This window comes from Varanus komodoensis, unplaced genomic scaffold (assembly GCF_004798865.1).
Source record: "Varanus komodoensis strain SLA01 unplaced genomic scaffold, ASM479886v1 scaffold135, whole genome shotgun sequence".
In the NCBI taxonomy this organism is placed as follows: domain Eukaryota; kingdom Metazoa; phylum Chordata; class Lepidosauria; order Squamata; family Varanidae; genus Varanus; species Varanus komodoensis.
The window spans coordinates 58,639-80,204 of NW_025335391.1; the positions used below are offsets into that span (position 1 = coordinate 58,639).

The 21,566-nt window shown below is 52.7% G+C and overlaps 2 protein-coding genes across 2 annotated transcripts; one reads left to right on the top strand and one right to left on the bottom strand.

Moving 5' to 3' along the window:
• The first annotated feature begins 848 nt into the window (after nucleotides 1-848).
• On the top strand, nucleotides 849-20,909 carry S100A1 (S100 calcium binding protein A1). The gene is made up of 4 exons (XM_044422798.1): nucleotides 849-1,050; nucleotides 7,141-7,250; nucleotides 18,854-19,069; nucleotides 20,330-20,909. Exons 1-4 carry the CDS (start codon nucleotides 993-995, stop codon nucleotides 20,492-20,494), a joined length of 549 nt encoding a protein of 182 aa, XP_044278733.1. The 5' UTR covers nucleotides 849-992; the 3' UTR covers nucleotides 20,495-20,909.
• Nucleotides 2,889-6,402, bottom strand: LOC123019739 (protein S100-A9-like). Its single transcript, XM_044422799.1, has 3 exons — nucleotides 6,355-6,402; nucleotides 4,210-4,384; nucleotides 2,889-3,124 (listed from the first exon to the last, which is right to left on the bottom strand). The coding sequence occupies exons 2-3, from the start codon at nucleotides 4,360-4,362 to the stop codon at nucleotides 2,912-2,914; spliced, it is 366 nt and encodes a 121-aa protein (XP_044278734.1). The 5' UTR covers nucleotides 4,363-4,384; nucleotides 6,355-6,402; the 3' UTR covers nucleotides 2,889-2,911.
• Nucleotides 20,910-21,566: the final 657 nt, after the last annotated feature.

Below are 21,566 nucleotides of genomic sequence, written 5' to 3' on the forward strand. Positions count from 1 at the left end.
TTGAATGCCTGGGTCGCAGTTCGTAATACTGGCCACTGGAGGGCACCCAAGCGCCATTCCTGGTCTTTTCCCTGGGCTAATTGAATGCCTGGGTCGCAGTTCGTGATAGTGGCCACAGGAGGGCACCCCAGTGCCAGTTCTGAGCCTTTCCCTGGCCTCAGGCTGCAGGGCCGTGTTACATTGCTTTATTTTTAGATTATGCCAAAAAGGTTCATTGACTTGACATGGCTTTATTGCTTAGATTTATATCCTGTTTTTTCCCTTTCACTAAAGAACTCAAAGCGGCGCACACCTTTCCCCTCCCCTGTCCTCAGACTTATATCCTCGACAATCATGACAACCCTTCGAGGTCTGTTGTGCTGAGAAGCTGTGACTGACCCCAGTCGCACCCTCGGCCCCACAGCTGAGCAGGAGCTCCAGCTCCAGCGAGGGCCACTGGAGAGCACGCGAGTTCCAGCACCCGAGATTTAACTGGCAAAGGGGATCGGGACGTTGCAGCCCCCCTATTGCGGGCTAACGGAATCGGGAGCCTCCCGTTCACACCACGGGCTGCTGGGGCAGCCCAGTTCCAGTGCTGTGGCCTCAACTGGCGATGTACCCGGAGCCCTCAACTTGGCTTCAAAACAGACGTTTCGTGCGACGAAAAGCGGTCGGCCAGCCGCAGTGCGCAGTACCGGCCGCACGAGGGCGCTGCACTCGCTGCACGGAAACCCGCCATGGGGCGTTGAGGTCCGCGGGCGGCTGTGCGTAGTCCCGCCCCGGGGAGTCCTGATTGGGCCCATGGGGTCAGGAGACCGCCTTGCACGGTACTGGCCGCAGCGGGTCACGTGGTTTCACCGGCGGGGTGTTCATTCGGCCGAGCGGACGGCGGGGCCGGGCTTTGTTCACGCGCTGCCGCGGCCGAGGCTCTCCGGGCGGTTTGCGGCGTCCCGAGCCGGGGGCTCGGCCACCGAGGGGCCCCCCGTTTCCTCGCCGATGCCTGGACTGGGCTCATGGGATCGGGAGGCGGCAGTCGGCGGCGTGGAGCACAGCGGAGCACGGCGAATGCAGGTGAGGTCTTGGCTGGGTCGCAGTTCGCGATAGTGGCCACAGGAGGGCGCCCGAGCGCCGCTGCGGGTCTGTTTGCTGGGCTGATTGAATGCAGGCGTCGCTTTTCACGGTATTGACCCATCGTAATCTCCGCGCGGGGGTCTTAGGGGGGGGGAATTGCTGCAGCTCCCAGGGTTGGCCCCCACCCCAGGGCACCCCGATTCAGCTGTGAGGTCCGGAAAGCTCCAGTGAAAACAGATGCAGTGCTTGGGGTCCGCCCCCCCCCCGCACGCAGTTGAAGGCATCCCGCTAGTTGATTCTGCAACTGGTCGATCGCAATGGGGAGGTGCCGGAAGGGCTGGGCCGGGTGGTGCTAAGGGCAGAGTGCCGTCCCTTGGTCTGGGTAAGGAGATTCTCGGCTCATTAAGTGGCAAGCTGTATTCTGACTGAGTTTCCAAAACCGGGGCGGCCGCGTTCGTGCTTGCAGAGGCACCGCTGCTCTGCAGGATGGCCTGGCCCTTTTGGCCAAGGTTTTGCCCTCGGATTGTTGGGTTTCCAGCAACAAAACAGTGAAAGAAATGCAAGTACTCTGTTTGTCAGCTGTGGAGGATAGGAATAGTTGTCACACTGGGGCTGGAAGAAGCTTCTTGGAGTGGAGTGATGCACAGCAACTAGAGTGTGATGGGACTGTTTGCTTTCCTGTGACGCTGAAGGCTGCCATGCTAAATTTTGCAAGTCACTGCAGAATATACTGATTTGACCAGCAGTGTAAAGGAGAAAGGGCAAGCAGCCCCAGTGTTCACAGCAATCAGTATCTGCTGATCATTTACCTTGTTCCCCACTCGAGCTTATCTTTCTGCCTTTGATGGTTCTTTTAGAAACATAGAAACAGAGCTAGTCAGAAGGGGTCTCCGAGGCCATCTAGTCTGACCTCCGGCACCAGCTGGCTCCACTCACAACATGCCCACCATGTGCATGTCTAGCCTATCTTTGAACTGATGGGGCCTCACCCACCTCCCGGGGAAGCCCATTCCACACCCTCCGGGTCCTAACTGTCAGGAAGGACTTCCTGGCATCCAAATTGAACCTGGGTTCCCTGAGCTTGGCTCCGTTGGGACGCGTCCTGCTCTCCTCTGCAGGGGAGAACAGGTCTTTACCCACCTCCACGTGACACCCCCTCACATGCCTGTATGTCGCCAACAGATCCCCTCTGAGTCTCCTCTTCTCCAGGCTGAAGAGGCCCAGTTCCCTCAGTCTCGCCTCATACGGCATCCCCTGCAAACCGGCCACCAACCTTGTGGCCCTGCGCTGCACTGACTCCAACCTGGCTATATCCTTCTTGTAATGAGGGGTCCAGAACTGAGCACAAGACTCCAGTTGCGGGCACACTAGAGTCGTGTAGAGTGGCAGTAATATCTCTCTTGATCTAGAAGCCACGCTTCTGGCTATGCAACCAAGGGTGGCGTTCACCCTCTTGGCCACCGCATCACACGGCTGGCTCATGTTCAGCCTGCAGTCAACCAGCACCCCGAGGGCCCTTTCACAAGTGCTGCTCTCCAGCCACTTGTCACCTAACCTGCACTTATGACACCCATTCCTGTGCCCCAAGTGCAAGACCTTGCCCTTATCCACACTGAACGCCATCCTGCTGTCTCCTGCCCACTTCCAGCGCCTGTCCAGATCCTTCAGGATCCAGAGACCTGCTCCTTTTCCACTGTGTGTTTCTATCAAGTACATGAGAAGGCTCTATGAGAGATACAGGGAAAGGATTTTATTATTCTTAGGATGTACAATGACGAGGCAAAGGTGCCCTTCTTCTCTTGCGTGTCATGTCAGGTTCCCCTTTTTGTCATGCCGGGGATCCATGCCTTCCGCGAAGGACTCACTGGCCAGGTTTCCCGGGTCCGTGGCCGTGCCCGTGCCCGTGGCTGTGCCCGTGCCCGTGGCCTTCATCCAGGTTGTGTGATCTGTCGTGACCCTCATTCAGGGCAAGCCCCAACACACAAAAGAACTCTGTGAATTTGAGGTACCCAGTCTTGTCCTTGTCAGCTTTCTCAAATAACTGTTTTATGTAACCATCCTGGTCGAGATTGGGCTACAAAGGAAACAAAGAAACAGAAAAGAAGCCAAAAAGGACCTCTGTGTTAGAAGCATGGAACAGGCAGGATGCCAGAGTCAGATGCCTTTTTGGCCGCGTTTGAATAAATAACTGGAATAATATTTCACTGGGCATTCCTGTAGTTCCTGCTGCCCGCTTCTTGTCAGACATGGAAATTAGAGCTCCAGGAAGCGGGCACTTCCGCATGCTGGAAACACCAGAGTTCCACATGCAGAAGCGAATTCTTTGAAAACCTGCAGCTCCAAGTTGGAGAAATCCAGAACTGTTCTCACTCTTGCAGCCTAGTTCTTGGCACATCCAGAACCTGGTGCTGTGCAGGTTTTGGGGTGCACACGTCCTTGTGACTTAGAGGATTCCCCAGTATTAATAGTGAATAATAGTCCAAGTCGGGTCCTGTCAGTGCCACATTTCCATGCGCCTTGTGTCCTTTGAACCCTAAACAAAAGCCAGGGCTGACACAGCTCCATCATCAGGCATCAAGGGCGCCCCAGGTCGCCCGAGACAGGTTGCTGCTTGGGGCGAAGAGTCACCTGCCCCACCCTTTCTGTGAACAAAAGCCACCTGGAGCAGCGGGTGACTCTTCCTTGGGCACGGGTGATGAGTCGACGTCTTTCTCTCAGTTGGAAGGCAGCTGGCTAGCTGGGCCAGTCACGCTGCACACGGTTCTTAGCTCTCACGCCTCCTGCCGCCCCCCCGCAGCTGCCCGCTGAGCGAACCGCTTCACCCCGTCTAATGGAGGGCTGCCCCTGAGACCAGGACCATGAGATGCGTGTGGAAGCCAGGCAGGCTCAGGTGGAAGCCGCCGGCGTCCTTCTCTCGGGCCAGCCGGCTTCCCCCTGGACACTGTCCCCTGTGGCTGTGCTTCCACGCCCTGACTGCGTCTCTGGTGGGGACCTCCCTCTGCAGTGCCCTGAGAAGCCCCCTCGATGCTGGGCCAAACCTCCCACCATCATCAGCCAGCACAGCCACAGGCCAGGCATAAGCGCTGAGGCCAAGCACCCTCTGAGGGCCCCCCTCCCTCCTCTGCCCCGTAACTTCCCGGCCCTCCCTGAGACACTCACCGGTGTGGTGCTTTTCAAGAAAGGTTGTGCTTGCTCCTTCATCAACTTGCTGAACTCTTTCAAATGTAAATAGTCGTCTACGGGGTCCAGAATGCAGTACTGGTGGTAGACGTTCACCACACATTCCATGGCCTGTTCCAGATGAGTTTTCATCTCGCCGAAGGTTTTGGAGGACCTGGAAGAAGGAGAGAGATGTTGAGAAGGAGCTATGGATCAATGAGGGAGGGTGAAAGGAAGGGAGAGGAGAGGAGAGGAGAGGAGAAGGTCACCCTCCTACTACCTCCTAGATCAGTTTGGAGTAGAGAGAACTGGGCTGTGATCATTGGAAGTAGAGCTGTCCTCTCATTAAGGCGGCTTGGTGGTTCTTCGTAAGTTGCTTGGCTGCACTTCCATCAGCTCGCCCCACTAAGCCTCATGGCTAGGGCTGAGCCAAGCCACCGTCCCCCCAAAATCTGGTGGGCCACAGGAAACCCGTGCTCAAAGAAAACTTGCTTGAGGAATAAGTGTCAGACTTATGGGAAAGCCATGGCAGGGTGGGGGGAATGGCAGTCGCTCGATCGATCAAGGTCAAGCAAGGGAAAACAGGTTTTTAATAAGAAGTCGATGCCAGGCAGACGTTGCTAAGCGGGGAGATGAAAGCATCAGTGTGCCCTCCAGGAAAATCCTATGTAGCCACCTGCCTCAAGGTACGCAGCCCCAAGGTAAGGGTACCTGGCGCAAGAGCTCTGTTGAAACAGGGATGAATCAAAATGGGAACAGCAATTTCAAAGCTGTTTGTCTCACACTGAAATGTCCTGCTTCCATTAGTCTGGGTTTGGGTGAATGAAATCGTGCAAACCTCGCTCTTCAAGGATGCCTTATTTGGAAGACAATTCAAAGGTTTGAATGCCATATGCCGTATTTGGGGTGGGGGACTGGAAGTGGACAGAGCAACACTAGGCATCTCCACCCAGAATTAAGCTCCACTGAATTCGTGGGACTTACTCCTGCACAAATGTACGTACAAAAGAATGAGGAACATTAATCAGCAAAACCCCAGTGAGATAAGATTTCGACACCAGAAGCCCCAATTAATGACCCAGCCATGGAGTTTAGAATAGCTTCCACACTGATAAACTTCCAACAACATCCGCCTACATTAAAAAAATATATGTCAAGAGTTTTGGGAGATGAATGCTTGCGTCCATATCAAGGTATCTTGTACAACACGCCCTGTGAAGAGATCTCTTTGAAGTCTCCTCTGAGAAAACAGCTCTACCCAAGAGCAGGCTCTGACCTTCTGTGTGGTCAAGGCACAGAGAGCAGAGGGTTCTGGGAGTTTTGCGGTTCTGCTCTCTGTCTCCTCGGAGGAGCGGTCTTCCTAAACTCACATTAGACCTCCCAGCTCTCTGCCCCTCAGTTTTACCACAAGTTAGAATAAACAGTGGGGTCTGTGCAAGCAGAGTAGGATTTTTGGGGTGGGGTTTTGGCCGGGGGTAGGCGGCAAGGTGCGCATCTATCAGGCTGTTTGGGTTCGGGGTGCCAACTTCCAAGCCCAGTCAACCTGTGGCTCTTCTCCCTTGCTGCCTCCCGTCATTAACTTCCCCTCTGCAACGCCAGAGCAAAGGAAAGAGGCAGAAGCAACGGGCTGGGGCAAAAGCAAAGCCGCGAGGAGGAGGCAGACATGGGCCCCCGCTGGGGGCTGCCCAAACTCTGGCGTCCAGAAAGCCCCGGGAGAAAAGGTTAGCGGTGAACTGTCATTTGCAAGAAAGGAGGGTTGCTGCTTAAAGAAATTTTAGCACAACGGAGATGTATCCTCTGAGTCATTTTTTCCTATATGGAAAAACAGGTCTGGCCCAAAATAAGAAACGATGGTGCCCCCCCTTGCACAAAACCAGTTGTTTGTTCCCAGGGCACAGCTGCACTCGAGCTTGTGGCAAGCGGCGTCTGCTCCCCTCCCCTCCCCTCCCCTCTGCCTCCAGCATCCCTCTGCCTCCAAGTGGCTCATTTTAATTGCGGAGAAAACCACCCGACAAAACCCAAGGAAAAAAGCTTTGACTTTGTCTCCACCCTCCCTGGCACCTCTGAACATCCTCTTGGATTCCAAGCTAGATTTGATTGCTTTACTGCTGCTTTCTGGATCATTTTAATGAGATACGGACTTACCCAAAAGGTTCCAAGGAGAACAGGAGCTTGGAAGCGAAGCAGTGCTGATGCCGGTGTTCGGAGACGCGTGCTTTTATACGTTCCTGGCCATGCAAGTCTTACACTCACCTCTGGCATCATTTTATTCTTCCTCTTCCCCACTCCACCCCCAATTCCTCCTGTTGAGCAATGTTGAACAGCACCTGGCACACCTACATGTTCAAATCAGTGATGCTTTAAGAAATGCTTCCACGTATCTGGCAGGTGACAAATCAGAATAATGGTAGCACCTCCCAAGCACTTTACCATAAAGTCTAATTGTCTTGTCATTTTTTTTTTTTTTTTATGGAAAGGAATATGATGACAGCTTTGGGGATTGAGGCCAGGATGCAACCTGGATGCACGGAAGGGGGAGTGAACCTACCTCCACTCCAAAGCAGCTGTACCTGCGTTCTTTTGCAAGCCTGTCCTGCACAGCTTGCTCACCCCAGTTTCACAAAGCAAAGAAAATCCCCCAGTCTGTGCAACCTTCCGGCTGCCTGTTCCTTGAGATCGTGAGATGAGGGCGTCCTGGGGGTCCCATGGGCCACTGAGGGCAGCCAAGGGAGGGCCTTATCTGCTGTGGCGCCCTGTTTGGGGGAGAACCTTGGGCTTCTCCTTGCTGCCCTGTGAGACAGCCGTCAACCCTGGTGGTCCATGGGCCTCCATCCTGCAACACCCCGCCTAGATCACAGAAGGTTGCAAAAGGGCCGGATGTTGGCCTCCATCCAGCTCCCCTCCAGGCTCATCTCTTTCTTCTTTTCGCAGAAACTCCCATTCAAGAGGGAGGAACAGAAGAGCGAGGGACAGGTGCCTTTGGGCTCACAGTGCTAGGCGTTCCCTTCCTGGGATCACCTGCACAAACACAGGGACAGCAGGTAAACTGATGGACAGCGGAACGGTGTCACCATCATTCTATATATATCGGGAACATTCTTCAACATACCAGGCACACTTAAGACTGTCATGCAAGGTGGGGGATGGGCGCCCATTGAGTAGCTTTAAAAGGCAAGCAAGCATTTGAAAAATGCTCTTGCATTTAAGACATTTTATGCTGCTTTTCCACGGGGACCGAACCCAACAGAGAGGTCGGGAGGGGAGCGTTGGAAATCCCCTGGTGCTTTGAACTTTGTGCATGGGTGAAGCACAGTGGCACAAGCCCTCAACTCCAGCCTGGTCATCAACCAGCGGCTTCTTGGATCAGGTTGCCAAGGCACCCATCTTCCTGGGGCACACGACAAGATTCGGAGGCCTGTGACCGAAGTCTGTTCTTGTAGCTTGGTGTGCGTCTTGCCTGGAGCACGGCAGGGACAAGTCGTTGCGTGAAGACAGAGCTGCCGGGCGGGAAGGAGCAGCTCTTCCTTTGTGAGGGTCCTTGGAAATACCTGCCATGAGCCAGGTGTCCCTTCCCAGTGAAGGCAAGCACTTCGGTAGCTGCCCAAAGAGTCTTTATTCCATACAGCTACGAAGTATTCACAAAACACACTCCAGGTAGAAAGTTGGCCTCTCACTCTGACCCTAGTCCCCGCAAGCTTTGCTTGTGAACCCTCTGGGGCCAGTCTCCGGAGGGGGTGCGCTATCCCACTGAGTTCCAATCGGCCCAGCCGGCAAGTGCGTTGATGGGCCCGAGCATCCAAATCCCCCCAGGAGCCCCCCCAGCCTGTTCCCTGCCGGCTTTTTTCCCACAGTCAGGATGTGAGGGGGCTCTGTGGTCGTCCTTGCAGCGCTTTGACCCTGCGCTGTCCCAGGCTGGCTCGCCACCTGGAGCCTTTCTAGTCTCAGCTCCAATCTCAGAGTGAGAACTCGGCCTCAGCCTTCTTCTGAGCCTAAGCCATCGTTCCCACCAGAGCCCTCGATCTCTCGTGCGCGCCTGGGAATCTCCTCCGAGCGCATGTGCAGACAATATCGCCCCCTTGGGCCGTCTCCTTCCTCGCCGCCGCGGCCACGAGCCGCTCCTCCTTTCTGAGCTGCCCCTCGTGGCTCCCACCGGCTTCCTGGACAGGCAGGGAGTCTGGCAGGCCAGCCATGGCAGCTCCCGCTCCGTTGCCTGGCCAGACTGGCCGGGCAGAGAAGCATCTGGAGGTGGCAGCAGGGGCTTGACCTGTCCTCTCTCGGGGGCAGCTCTTTTTCTGACCCTGCCTCGCCCGCGCAAATGTTCTTCACTGGGTAGCCATTTTATTTCTGAGCAAACTCAAAGCTCTTGAGCTTGAAGAACAGGTTGCTTCCAGATTCCCCCCCCCCTCCATTTTCTCCCTGGACTTTGAAATTCTGCAGTACTTTGTCTTGTGTTTTAGCGACCCACCTGTACTTTGAGCTGCATGCTGTCCGTTACGGCGCAATGAGCAGCCTTGGTGCCGTTGTTCTTATTGTGCAAGGACAGGTTGGACATGCACATGGTGGGCATGTCGTGAGCGGAGCCGGCTGGAGCCGGGGGTCAGACTAGATGGCCCGGGAGGCCCCTTCTGACTCGCTCCATTTCTATGTTTCTAACTCCTCAGGACATCTTTTCTTAGTGTTTGACCAACCGGTTGAAGGACACATGTTCTTCAGCAAACCACCACAGTCAAAAGCACTGAAATGCAACGGGATGGATTATTTTTTCTTTTTGCACTGTGTGAACACTGCCATGGATGTTTCGGTGAGGCAGAAATGGGAAAAGCTGGGAAGGAACCAAAAGGGGCCTGGGAGGAGTTGCAGCTCGATGGCACCGTGTGCATCTGGAAGCTTGTCGTTTCAACCCCGATATTTTAGGCATTGTTTAGTCAGGGAGGATACGGTCTGTGCAAAGAAGGGCCAAGTCTCCGTTTTCGTCATCCCCAGGTAGGGCTTGGGAAAGCTCCATGCCTGGGACCTCAGGACGCCCTCTGTGGGCCCTGGCGGACCTCGCCGAGCCAGATGGGCCAGTGGCCCGCACGACCTCCTGTGTTGCTGGAGCACCTTTCCCAGCCATGGCATCCATTCGAAGGCCTGATCCTACCGGTGCTTTGGCACCACCTGAGGAGACAAGGCTCACTGCATGCCCGTGGAGTGAACCCGAGGAACAGTGAAAGAGCAGAAGAGAACAAAGCACTCCTCCCTTGTCTGTCTCTCTGTCCGTCCGTCCATCCCGTTGAACCACTCCTGCGGGAGCCATGCCAAAGGCTGAGCTAAGCGATGAATCGCGCCTAATATTCTTTCTGGGAAGGAACTCCCCTGATTTCCCCGTGGGCAAGTTCCAGGTGGGGCAAGCTCCTGCTCCAAACCTGTTATGGAAATCCAGGCCTCAGAGTGGATTTGTCTATTACTTTGTATTTAAAAATATACAGGACTATCTGGACAGCAATATCATTTAGCCAGACAAGCAAATACCAAAGGGGACGCCACATCTGGGTGCAATTCATCTGAAAACAAGGACATCACCTCTTTTGCCTGATCGTGGCATGCAATCGATCCTGAAGCAAGCTTGCATCTTATCTATCTGTCTACCTTGAACGAATATTTCAAACTAAAGAATCTTCTTAGTTTGCTTAATCCTTCCATTTTTCTTTCATAATACATGATCTTACGCATTGATACCCAGCCTTTTCTCCGGCCCCCTCCCCTGCCCAATTGGGATTCGGTAGAGGCAGTCTGGGCGAAACGTAGGGGTTTTGACAGGGAAAGAGACCTGACAGTGGGGGCATGTTATCGCCCTCCAGGTCAACTTGAGACCCTGGATGATGTCCTGACAGGCCAGATTCTAAGGATATCTCGGGGGAGAGACACAGTAATTATGGGAGATTTCAATCTCCCGGATATTACTTGGGAGACTCACTCGGCGGTGACAGCCAGGTCATGTCGCTTCCTAGAAGCTACTGAGGGAGCGTTTTTCACACAGAGGGTCTGAGAGGCGATGAGGGGGGGAAAACATCCTTGTCTTGGTCTTGACCAATAGGGAGGAGCTGATAGATGAAGTACAGATTAGGGGAGCGAGTGATCACTCCATCCTTTGCTTTGAGATCAGGGGACTGCGGACGGGCAGCAGGTCGAGCACTAGAAGCTGGGACTTCAAGAGGGCCAACTCTGGCCAACTGAAGGCCAGACTGGGGAACGTCTCCTGGGATGGGTTACTGGAAGGCAAGCGAGTTGAGGAGGGGTGGATGGCACTCAAAAGGGAGCTTTTGGAGGCGCAAGCCTTGACGATACCTCTAGTCAGTAAGGTGGGGAGGAGGAGGAGAGTGCCGCCATGGATGAGAAAAGAGGTGGTTAGAGGGATTAGACAAAAGAGAAACCTCTGTAGGAAATGGGTACTGGGGCAAATAGACAAAAGAGTATACCGGGGGGGGAGGAGGCCCATTGCAGAAGGATTCTTCGCAAGGCTAAGGCTGATTACGAGCTGAGACTTGCCAAGAATATCAAGAGCAACAAAAAGGGCTTCTTTCAGCATGTAAATAGGAAGAGGAAGGGGAGGCAAGTGGTGGGACCACTAAATAAGGAGGAAGGAGATCCAGTGACTGATATGAGGGAACAGGCACAGATGCTAAATGACTATTTTGCCTCTGTGTTCTCCCCAAAGCAGGACGGGGGAGATCTGCATAGGAGATTAGACGAGGCTGGGGACTTAGGGGCACAGATTAGAGTCACCCCCCTTGAAGTCGAGGGGCTCCTCAGGGCATTGGACATTACAAAGGGGCCAGGCCCTGATGGGTTACACCCGAGAGTACTTAGAGAGTTGGCAGGGGTTCTCTCATGTCCGCTGGCCTCCATTTTTGAGACCTCGTGGAGAACAGGTGAAGTTCCAGAGGACTGGAGGGTGGCATCAGTGGTCCCAATCTTCAAAAAGGGTAGTAGAAAGGACATGGGGAATTATAGACCGGTGAGCCTTACATCCATTGTAGGAAAAACAATGGAAAGGCTCATAATAGAGAGAGATCTAGTGATGCTAGATAGGGAAGGGAGGCTGGCAGCCACACAACACGGCTTTCGCACAAACAGGTCCTGCCAGACAAACCTTGTGGAATTCTATGACAAGGTTTCGGGATGGCTAGATGGAGGGGATGCAGTGGATGTGGTATACCTGGATTTCAGCAAGGCCTTTGACAAAGTGCCCATGATATCCTGGTGGAGATACTGAGGAGTTTGGGGATACACCAAAGCACTGTCCGGTGGATTAGGGCATGGTTGACTGACCGAAAGCAGAAGGTAACCATTAACGGGGAATCATTGGGATGGCGGCCAGTGACAAGCAGGGTCACTGGCCACCCTGTTTAATCTTTTAAACAGGCCGATCCTGTTTACTCTTTTCATTAATGGCATGGAAGAAGGGGTGAACAGTCTGCTGATCAAATTCGCAGACAACACTAAAACTGGAGCAGTGGCCACAACTGAGGAGCAGGTACTCCAGATCCAAAAGGATCTGGACAGACTATGGAAGTGGGCAGGAGACAACAGGATGGCGTTCAATGTGGATAAGTGCAAGGTCTTGCACTTGGGGCATAGGAATAGCTGTCATAAGTACGGGTTAGGGGACAAGTGGCTGGAGAGCAGCACTTGTGAAAGGGCCCTCGGGGTGCTGGTTGACTGCAGGCTGAACATGAGTCAGCCGTGTGATGCAGTGGTCAAGAGGGCGAACGCCACCCTTGGTTGCATAGCCAGAAGTGTGGCTTCTAGATCAAGAGAGGTATTACTACCACTCTACATGACTCTGGTGCACCCGCAACTGGAGTATTGCGTTCAGTTTTGGGCCCCTCATTACAGAAAGGATATAGCCAGGTTGGAGACAGTGCAGCGCAGGGCCACAAGGTTGGTGGCCGGTTTGCAGGGGAAGCCGTACGAGGCGAGACTGAGGGAACTGGGTCTCTTCAGCCTGGAGGAGAGGAGACTCAGAGGGGATCTGTTGGCGACATGCAGGTATGTGAGCGGGTGTCACACGGAGGTGGGCAGAGACCTGTTCTCCCCTGCAGAGGAAGGCAGGATAAAGCTCAGGGAGCCAAGGTTCAGTTTGGATGCCAGGAAGCGCTTCCTGACAGTCAGGACCCCGAGGGTGTGGAATGGGCTTCCACGAGAGGTGGCTGAGGCCCCATCAGTGAAGGTGTTCAAGGATAGGCTGGACATCCACATGGTGGGCATGTTGTGAGCGGAGCCGGCTGGAGCCGGGGGTCAGACTAGACTCTGTTTCTATGTTTCTGTTTGATATTATTTTCTTATTCACTTAAAGGGAATACTTATTCCTTCCCCTCTCGCCTTCCATTTTTTCCTTCTAGTTATCAAATAGAATAGCTTTCTATTTAAAATCGTAGAAGATGGAGCCCTTATTCTGTCAATTAATAATAAGTAATTATTAATAACACCCAAATCATATAAAATAGCATATCTAATTATACTTTCTTATCAAAAGTACTAAAAGGAAGCCAAAGATCATCCAAATGCTGCCAAGAATAATAATTCTTAAATGGCTCGGGGCCCAGAACAACTTCGGCATGAAGAAATGTGGACAGATCTGGGGCTTTCTGCCGTAACAAGTACGGGCGAGGGGAGAGATGGCAGAGGTGTATAAAATAATGCCAGAACAAGCGTTAGGGGTAGGATCGTTCCATAAACTGTTGGTGGAAGAGTCAGCTCAGATGCAAAGAAGGACTTCACAGGAAGCAAGTGGCCACTGAATTTCTCCAGTTCCCCTTAAAAAGGGGGTTGGAGAAATTCATGGAGGAGAAGGCTCTGCCAGGCTACTAGTCCACATGGCTCTCTGCTGCCTCGAGAGCAGGATGGCTGTGCACACCTGGTGCAGGGGAACGTGGGTGGGGGGGCAGCTACTCTGGCTGGGCCGTTGGCTGCTTCTGCATGGCTCTTTTTGCATCCACGGGGGCCTAAAGACGCTCAGCTGGGACCGGGCCAACGCACGTCAGGCGGTGCGAGGCAAGCAGTCCATGCACGACCGATCGGGCGCGGTTCGCGGATTAGGAAAGGTGCCATGCCTCCTTGCTGAACCCACAAATCCCCTTTCATGGCTCCCTCTTTGTTTTCGAGGGGTGTGCCCTTGGTGGCACCAAAGGATCCTCAGACCGGTGGGGAGAGGGCCGTCACCCATGGCAGAGGGACCGTGGAAGTGTGAGAGGGCGCCCGGGTAGTCGAGTGCCCGTGCAGAGACTTGGCAGATGGTGAAGGAGCCAACTGGGTTGGGCTAGAAAAACAATTCCAGTGCTGAGAGCTGCCCACACTTAGGCGGTGAGTAAGGCAACCTGGCGATGTTGCAAACGCGGTCATGAAAATGCAGGCCAGCGGGGTGATGCAGGGCGAGACGGTGATTGAAGTCGGGTGGGAAAGTGCCAGCCCTGTGCATACAATGACTTCTTAGCTCTGCTTTGGGGGACGTGCAACTCAGCGAGTGTAACGAGCCTCCGTCATTAGGCAAGGGAAGCAGTCTCCCGATAATCGTGCCAGGTGCCGAGGGCAAGACGGCCAGCAACCCAAAGCGTGTGTCTTCATGCCGCAGCTGGGCGTGGGACAGGTTGCAGGAGGCACCTTGAACCTCGAACACGAACTTTGCTGCAGGAGAGGCCTCCTGAGCTTCATCAGAATCAGTGTCCGCTGATTTTTAAGGGCATGCTCAAAGGCCCCATCCCTCAGTGAGGTGAGCCTCTCACAGCCATGGAGACCAGCTGCTCCTGCTTCTCCTCCCGTCAAAGCCGCGTGGCAGGCAGAGAGCTCCTCTGTGGCTGCCCCTTCTGTGCTGTTGTCCAGGACACAGTGAGAAGCGGGTGCAGAAGGGAAGGGAGACTGAATCCAGGCAGGTGCTGCTGGGTAGGCCATCTCAGCATCGATCCGTGCCTGCCTTCAACACTGGCCGTGTTCGGAGCCCACAAAGCTTAGCCCAGCATCACTCGGAACCCTTGTGATCCCCGGTTGTAACAGTGACCGTAATAAAAACAGGAACAGCAGCAGGGAAAACACGGCGCCGTTTGCGAAGGCCATAATCCCCCTCGCTGGCCGACCCTGGCTAACTCACGCTTCAAGTGTCCCCGCGTCTCTCGTGACATTTGGGCGAAGGAAAGCTGTGGGCGGAAGGCCAGGCCAGATCAGCCGGCGGATCTCCCAGTGAAGAGCAGTTGCTCAACCAGGATCCCCAGCCCCATCTTGTCTAGCAGCAGCAAGAAAATACCCTCAGCATGACGCTACTCCCCTGCAAGAGAGAAAGCTGGGGTTAATCAAGCTGTAAAAGGGGACAAAACCCATTCTTGGAGGAGAAGGGGCTGGGTGGCTACTAGTCCTCATGGCCATCGCATCGGAATCAGTGTGCTTGGGTGCTCCAGGCGGGGGCTGCCACACTCCGGTCCTGCCCTGGGCCTTTCGGTCTCACCTTCACTGCTGGCTCCCGAAAGATGGACCTCGGTCCCGAATTCGTCAATTTTCAGCGTAGGTCTGTAGGACCAGGTGCTCTGGCCAGTCGATCCCGGGATCCAGAGGGAGGGACCCTGTGTGAAGTAGAATGCAGCCTCTTGAAGTTTGCCTGCTCGGATACCTCAAGTGCTAGAAAGAGCTGGTTCTGCATTTGGGACAACGGATGCCCCCGAAGCCTTGCTGCCAGTCCTGTTAGAAGGCAGTCGCTCGTTCGCCTTTGCTGGCTCCTTCCAGGAGTTCATCTGGATGCTTTCTGTGCAGAAATATCCCCCAACTCTGCTGCCTGATTTTGGCCTGTAACTGCTGCTTCTCCTCGGTGCGTTTGCATGTGACTTTTAGCGCACTCCAATTAGATTTCAAACTGTGCTGCCACCTTTCTGTGGCAAGTCCAACGAACAGTGCATCCCCCTTTGGTAAGCATAGATTTTGCTTAACAGGAGCATCAGCCACGTGTGGTGTTCTTACCCACAGCACATCTTCACCTCATGTTTCCACCCTTCCAGCTGTGAGCCACGAGGCTTGCGGGAAAGCAACAGAATCAGGGAATAGGGTGACTTGTACCGCACCAGCATGAAGGTGGATGATGGCGCCATCTTTAAAAATGCACCACAAATGAAAACTTCCCTGCAAGCAGAAAGCTAGCTCAGCAGGGAATGAGGTGGAAAAGAATGTTTTCCCCGCTGAGCTAGATATTTAGTTGCAGGGAGTGCTGTCAGACATTTTTTTTAAAGATATTTAGATATGCCTACAATGGTAGACTGAATTGGGGTATGTAATGCATGTTTTTAGATGGGAGCTCCCAGATTCTGTCCCTGGCTTCTCCGGTTAAAACAGGCAGCGAGTGACGGGAAGTTCTCTGCAGGAGACTTGCAAAGCGTCTAACCAGTTGCTGCAAACCAGGAGTGTACAACGCAGCGCTCTTGTGAAGGCATTGGCAGGCACCTCTGGACAGGTAGTACCTCTGGGGTCTCCCTTGAGGTCACCAACCAAAGCCAGGTGCAATGTACCACAGCTGGGTGCATAGGCTGCTGTTGTCAGCCAAGAGCCATATGTCCAGGGGTCTACCAGTGAGTCCCAATCTAACTTCTACTCGGCCTGCCGGAGGGAAGGAAGGCTGACTTTCTGATAGCTCACTCTGCTTCATAAAACTTCCTTGCAATCAGAAAGAATTGGGACACTCTCGGGAACTCCGGCTGGTCTTGTTGCCCAGATATTGCCTTTCCCAGCAGGAGGTCGAGACGCTCATCCCATTTTCCCGATTTCTTAATTCCGTGCTCTGCTTAGGGCGGCTCACCTCGCAGGTCTGTACAAAACGGCACATTTTTGTACACCTGATCCCACAACACGGTAATCTCCATGTGGTGCAATGCCGTGTCTTGCGAAGAGGATGTTGCCAAACACTTCCTGGAACCACAGCGCGCTCTCTCTGGGGCTTCTCTTCCTTGTCTTGTCTGGAATGCGATTTCCAAACAAAGATCGCGTCTACAAGGAAATGCTCCCAGGTTTCAGGAAAGAACACTTACCAAAATGCCCAACGGATTGATCACCTCAGTTTCAACAATGGCATGTCTCACATGTGTGCAATTTGGAGGTGGGGAGCTTTCCCACCCCCAAAGGTCCAAAATGGCAGGTCTCCTCTGGGTAACGTCTGAAGGAGAGGCCTTTTGGAGAACTTTCTCCCGCGGTATTCCCAGACTGTGGAATACACTCTCCCGGAAAGTATGTCCATCCCAGGTTTTGTCTTCAGGACTGGTAACACCACCGCTGTTTCGGGGGCTGCTTTGGTGGGTTGTTAGCAGATAGCCTGGCTGGACAGATAGCACAGTTCACGCTCGCTGGCTGAAAGAAACCTGCGTACGGAGGGGTCCCCCACGGCAGATTCCAGTGGCCGAGGAACAAGCAAGAAGGGGGGTTGCCCCCCTCGCCACCCCACTTGTGGTACATCTAGACACACAGCCCATAAGGAGCCCCCAGGGCTGTGCACAGCAGGAAGAGTTTGTCTTTCCAGTGCAGATATTAACTTTAACTAGCAGACCCTTCCTTCCATGGGTGACATGGGTACACCATAACGGGGTCCTTGCCTAGGGATGCCCACAGCCCTCACTCAGAGAGAGAAGGCACCTTGCGTCCGCTGGAAGAGCGGTGTGGGTTTGCTTTGCAAATTTGGGATCGTCGGTAGCTTGAAGACTTTGCCGTATAAACTACTAACGATCTCAAATTTGCAAAGCCAGGTCCATTATAAATCTAGGGCTGTCATTTTATTTATTTATTTATTTATTTATTTATTTATTTATTTATTTATATTGCAATTTATATCCTGCCTTTTTCCTACAAAGGGCTCAAGGCAGCTGACATCATTCTCCTCCTCCATCTTATCCCCAGAACAACAACCCTGTGAGGTAGGTTGGGCTGAGAGTCTGTGACTGGCCCACAGTCACCCAGTTGGCTCCATGGCTGAGCGGGGACTTGAACCCGGAGTCCCAGGCCCAGGCTCTGAACCACGACGCCACGCTGGCGCTCGCAATGAGCAAGATGCTATGGGTGTCATCTTTCCCTCTTCTGCTTTTCAGCCTTTCTTCCAGGTTCTTAGGGGAGATCCTTGTAGTGGGAGGATGGTAGGAAAAGTCAAGAACCAGCTGTTGTTGTCGTGAGTCGCGAAGTCATGTCCGACCCGTTGTGACCCCATAGACAATATTCCTCCAGGCCTACAGCGGGATTAAACACCCCCCTCCATCCCCCTGCAAATATGAACTTCCACTCTGCAACAGGCTAATTCTTCCCACTAAAAGCAAAGTTTCATGGAACATCATTTGCACATCAGACCTTAACGCTTGTGCCCCATTGAACTTTCCGGCAGAAGGTGTGGTCCGTTTCCCAAATACATGTGGAGTCACTCCAGGAAGAAGAAGAATGCCAAGAACACGAGATTTAAATTGCAGGTGCAAATCTGGGTGTAAGCAATCACTTCTGGCAAAGAACCAACTGCTGTCACCCTGAACTGTGTTGAAATCCAGGTGCAGGGAGGTATATAAAAGGTGCGAGCGGGAGGGAAACATCACAGCCGCCTCTCGGAATCCACTGGTGCGTTCGGTGAGTTCCTTCATTTTAAGCCAATTAACCAATTCAGAGTTCAATTAATGACCTGTAGAGCTGTCCGGGATACCTGTAGGGCTGCCTTCCTCCATACGAGTCTGCCTGCGAGTTAGTATCTTGCAGGGGTGTCCCCCCGTCCCCGATCAGGGACATGTTTGAATGCCCCTCTGTTATTCTTCCGAACTCAGGCATGTACATGGCTCTGTCACAGAAGGGTTTTTACTTGGCTGGTGCGGTTTAAATCTTCCCTTGCTGTGCTTAGCATTCCACTGATATTAGGCCGCTCTGTAAATATTGGTTTTAAAATCTGGATTGCGTTGTTAGCACACTTCTGGGAGGCACCAAGAGCCTAGATTGCATCGTGAGTAAAAGCTTCTTTTTAGAAAGCTCATTTGCTGCCTCTTGTGGCATTTCTGCGCTCTGTTCATGCGCAGGAGCAAACATGGGAAGTCCAGCGCTGCACGAAGGGGGTGAGGCATTGCTCTTCATGGGCCGTGTTTTCATCCACCCATTACGGTTGGAGCCTCGGGGGGGGGGGGCTGAGGGGAGAAACAGAGCACGTCTCTCCGACTAGCGACATTTGACTCTCCTGCCAAGCCGGGTGGCCATGGACATGTGCCAAAAAGAGGATGAAAGAAGGCACAGGTCCATTAACATGCTCGTTCAACAGAGGACTGTCCCCTGTGAAGCAGGTTCTAGGATTGGCCCTAGTGCTGTGACCCCGTTGAGGAACTGAAATTATTTGTCTTTCGGCGCCAGGCCAAGACCTTTTATTTAAATCTTATTTTAATTGTTAAATTATTGTATTTATTAGGATTTTAAATTAGCCGAGAATGCACCGGGTGCGGGGTTAAATGTTTTTATTTATACACACACACACACACACACACACTATATATATATATATACTATATATATATACTATATATATAGTGAGCCGCCCCGAGGCTTTGTTGCGATGGGGGTGGCATAGAAATGTTTTAATAAATAAGTAAATAAATAAAAATGGAGGAACCCTCCCTTTTCATATCAGGAGGAAGCGAAAGACATGGCAGCCACGACCACCGGCCATCCCGGAACCACGGGCAGCCCGGACTGCTTTCCGCACTGCACCCTGGAGCACGCGGTGAAGACCATCGTCGACATCTATCATCAGTACTGCGTCCGCGACAACAAGGACGACCTGCTGAGCCTCAAGGACCTGAGGGAGCTCCTGAAATGCCAGGCGCCGACTTTCCTCGCTGCCTGCGTGAGTGGCCAAGCCGAGGGGACGAGGGGTGGGGGTTTGCGTGCGGAACTCGCAGGAAAGTTGCGGGGGACTTCATGAGAACCGGGCAAGCCTTTCTCTGGGTCCGTCACGGGCTGTGACTTGCAGGAACGAGGACCCAAAGGGCAGCCAAGCCCCAACCCCAATTCCCAGTGTGGGGGGTCCGAGTTTAACCCTTTCCTCCCACTGTGTGCCAGATCTGCTGTTTGCATCACTCCACTGAAGCCCATTTGTGCGTGGGGCTAGCTTCCTTTAACCATGGCAAGCAGGAAAGGTTGAACTTGTCAATACGGAGAACATTTTAATGTTTTAAGCTCTGCTTTTTTCATATGTTCTATTTGATGTTTATTCTTTTCAGTGCCAGGCGAAAACCTTTTTATTTTTCTGAGTTTTAGAATTTGTTTTCATATGGGTTTTATTGTGGATTGGTTAAGATTTTGACTAGGACGCTGTGCTTTATTCTGTTTTGTCTTATTATCAAACCATCCTGAGACCGCAGTAAGGGGACGGTCTAAAAAGAGTTTTAAATAAGTAAATGTTTGGGCTACTGTCCCTCATGTTATTCTGGTTTAGGATTTTTTTAGTCTTTTGTTTTGCTTCCCCGGAGTATTAGCTGCATTCACACACACATTGGCAGCTTTGACACAGTTCAGGAGTCCCCCGTTGCATGAACGGCGTCTGGTTTCGCTCCTAGTGTAGAAGAAAGAAGGCAATCAAAATGGATCAAAGAACTGCGGCAGTTCTCTTGCAAAAGGATCAGCAACTCAAATATAGCCATGTTCATTCTGTTAATCGGCCAGCTGAGCTCCCTAATTAACTCTAAATAAATAAACACCCTCAGCCAACATGGGTTGTGTTGGCACACAAACCAGGCAAGGGTGTGTGGCTGAGCCAGTTAGCCAAGGTACTTTCTCAGCCTGAGTATCGCTAGGCTTTACAAGCAATACCTGAGGCTTTCCTTTGAGTGCCGCGTCCAAGGGAGGCTCAGGGGGGTGCACCAAGGGACGGGGGTACTTGGTGGTGGCCCCGCTCCCCGATTTCAGAATTAGCTTCACGGCAAGAGGAATTTCACACCCTCCTTTATTATCTGACATTGCACAATACTAGGCTGGGTGGGAAATGGTCTGAGACCAGGTAAGGCAGCGTCCTGTGGTGCTTGGCTGGACACCTGATCTTGAACAAGAGCATCATCCATCACCAGATTAATCTCCCTTCCTCTCCCCATATTGCTCACCCTAACAGAACCGGAGCCATCCTGGCTACATTGAAAAGCTCTTCAAAGAGGCAGATGTTGATGGGAACAAACAGCTGACCTTCGAGGAAACGATCAAGGTGTTCGCGCTCCTGGCTGACGACGCTCATCGCATCAGTCACGACGAGGACCGCTGCGGCCCAGACAAGGACTGATAATCCCCAGTGGCTGAACCGGCAGCCCCTCGCAGCACATCTGCTGGAGCTGATTGTTCCCCAAATCCTTCCTGATAACCCACCGCATGCCCAAGGGCCAAAGTGGAAGACGAACTGGAGACAGGCAATGACCAATTCTCCATTTCTCCCTCGGTCAAAAGCTTCTGCCTGACTGGTTCTCCTCCCACTTTTTCCTCTTTTACATCACCTTCCCCAGCTGCTTTTCTCTTTGCAGGGGAAAAGATACCGAGCAACGCCATGCACCTTTTTCCCTGCTGGAAAAAACAATTTGGAAAACTGTGCATCTTCTATGTAATTTGGCTCATGCTCTGTTCCCAGCACACAGCGGCAGATTCCGTTTGGTTTTGGCAGCATGTTGATGCGAGGAAATAAAACCACCAAAATCGCCCACGAATGAATGGCGTTCGTTTACTTTGAGGGCACGCACAGAATCTCCATGGCCTGGCACCCAAGTCTTGGTTCAGAATTGGTGATGGAGCAAAACTGGGGAGGGGGGCAGGGTTGACTGGAGGAGAAGGGTGGATTGGGGGTGTCAGAATCCCGGAATCTCAATTTGAGAAGAAGAAATAAAACTCGGGTTCGTGGGAAAGATCAAGCGTCCAGACCATCTGAGGCTTTATTGTATTAACCCAAGGTTCCCGCGGTACTCACGATAATGCATGCATTACCGGGCAGGCAGAGGTGAGCTCTGCTGCAAAGCTTCAACAACATTGCAGGGTATTTTATAGGTACACAGGTACAGGGCCATTGATGACAGAATGCAGAGATTACAATAAGATTCGGAGGTCATCGCATACAGAACAGATAAAGGAATGTCAGTCAGTCATACAGAGACAATGAGATTACAGTATTTCTAATTGCCTGTATTGACACTTTAGTTCAGTAGCTTGAACCCATCTCCAGGTCTGCTTAGTTATGTAAATTCAAGCTACTGAGAAACTATGCATGAGCTCAAGACTCCTATCTAGACTCTAGACATTCTGAATTGGCCAGGGCACATGGAGCCTCTGGGCTATCAAAAGATACTTCCTTGTAAACTGAATTCCAACAA

Excerpts from the sequence above, each read along its gene's own strand:
- S100A1 (XM_044422798.1), top strand. The coding sequence starts at position 993 with ATGGGATCGGGAGGCGGCAGTCGGCGGCGTGGAGCACAGCGGAGCACG. Across the intron at positions 1,051-7,140 it reads GCGGAGCACGGCGAATGCAG|AAACTCCCATTCAAGAGGGA; the intron begins GTGAGGTCTTGG and ends TTCTTTTCGCAG. Across the intron at positions 19,070-20,329 it reads CGACTTTCCTCGCTGCCTGC|AACCGGAGCCATCCTGGCTA; the intron begins GTGAGTGGCCAA and ends TCACCCTAACAG.
- LOC123019739 (XM_044422799.1), bottom strand. The coding sequence starts at position 4,362 with ATGAAAACTCATCTGGAACAGGCCATGGAATGTGTGGTGAACGTCTAC. Across the intron at positions 3,125-4,209 it reads TCTTGAAAAGCACCACACCG|CCCAATCTCGACCAGGATGG; the intron begins GTGAGTGTCTCA and ends TTTCCTTTGTAG.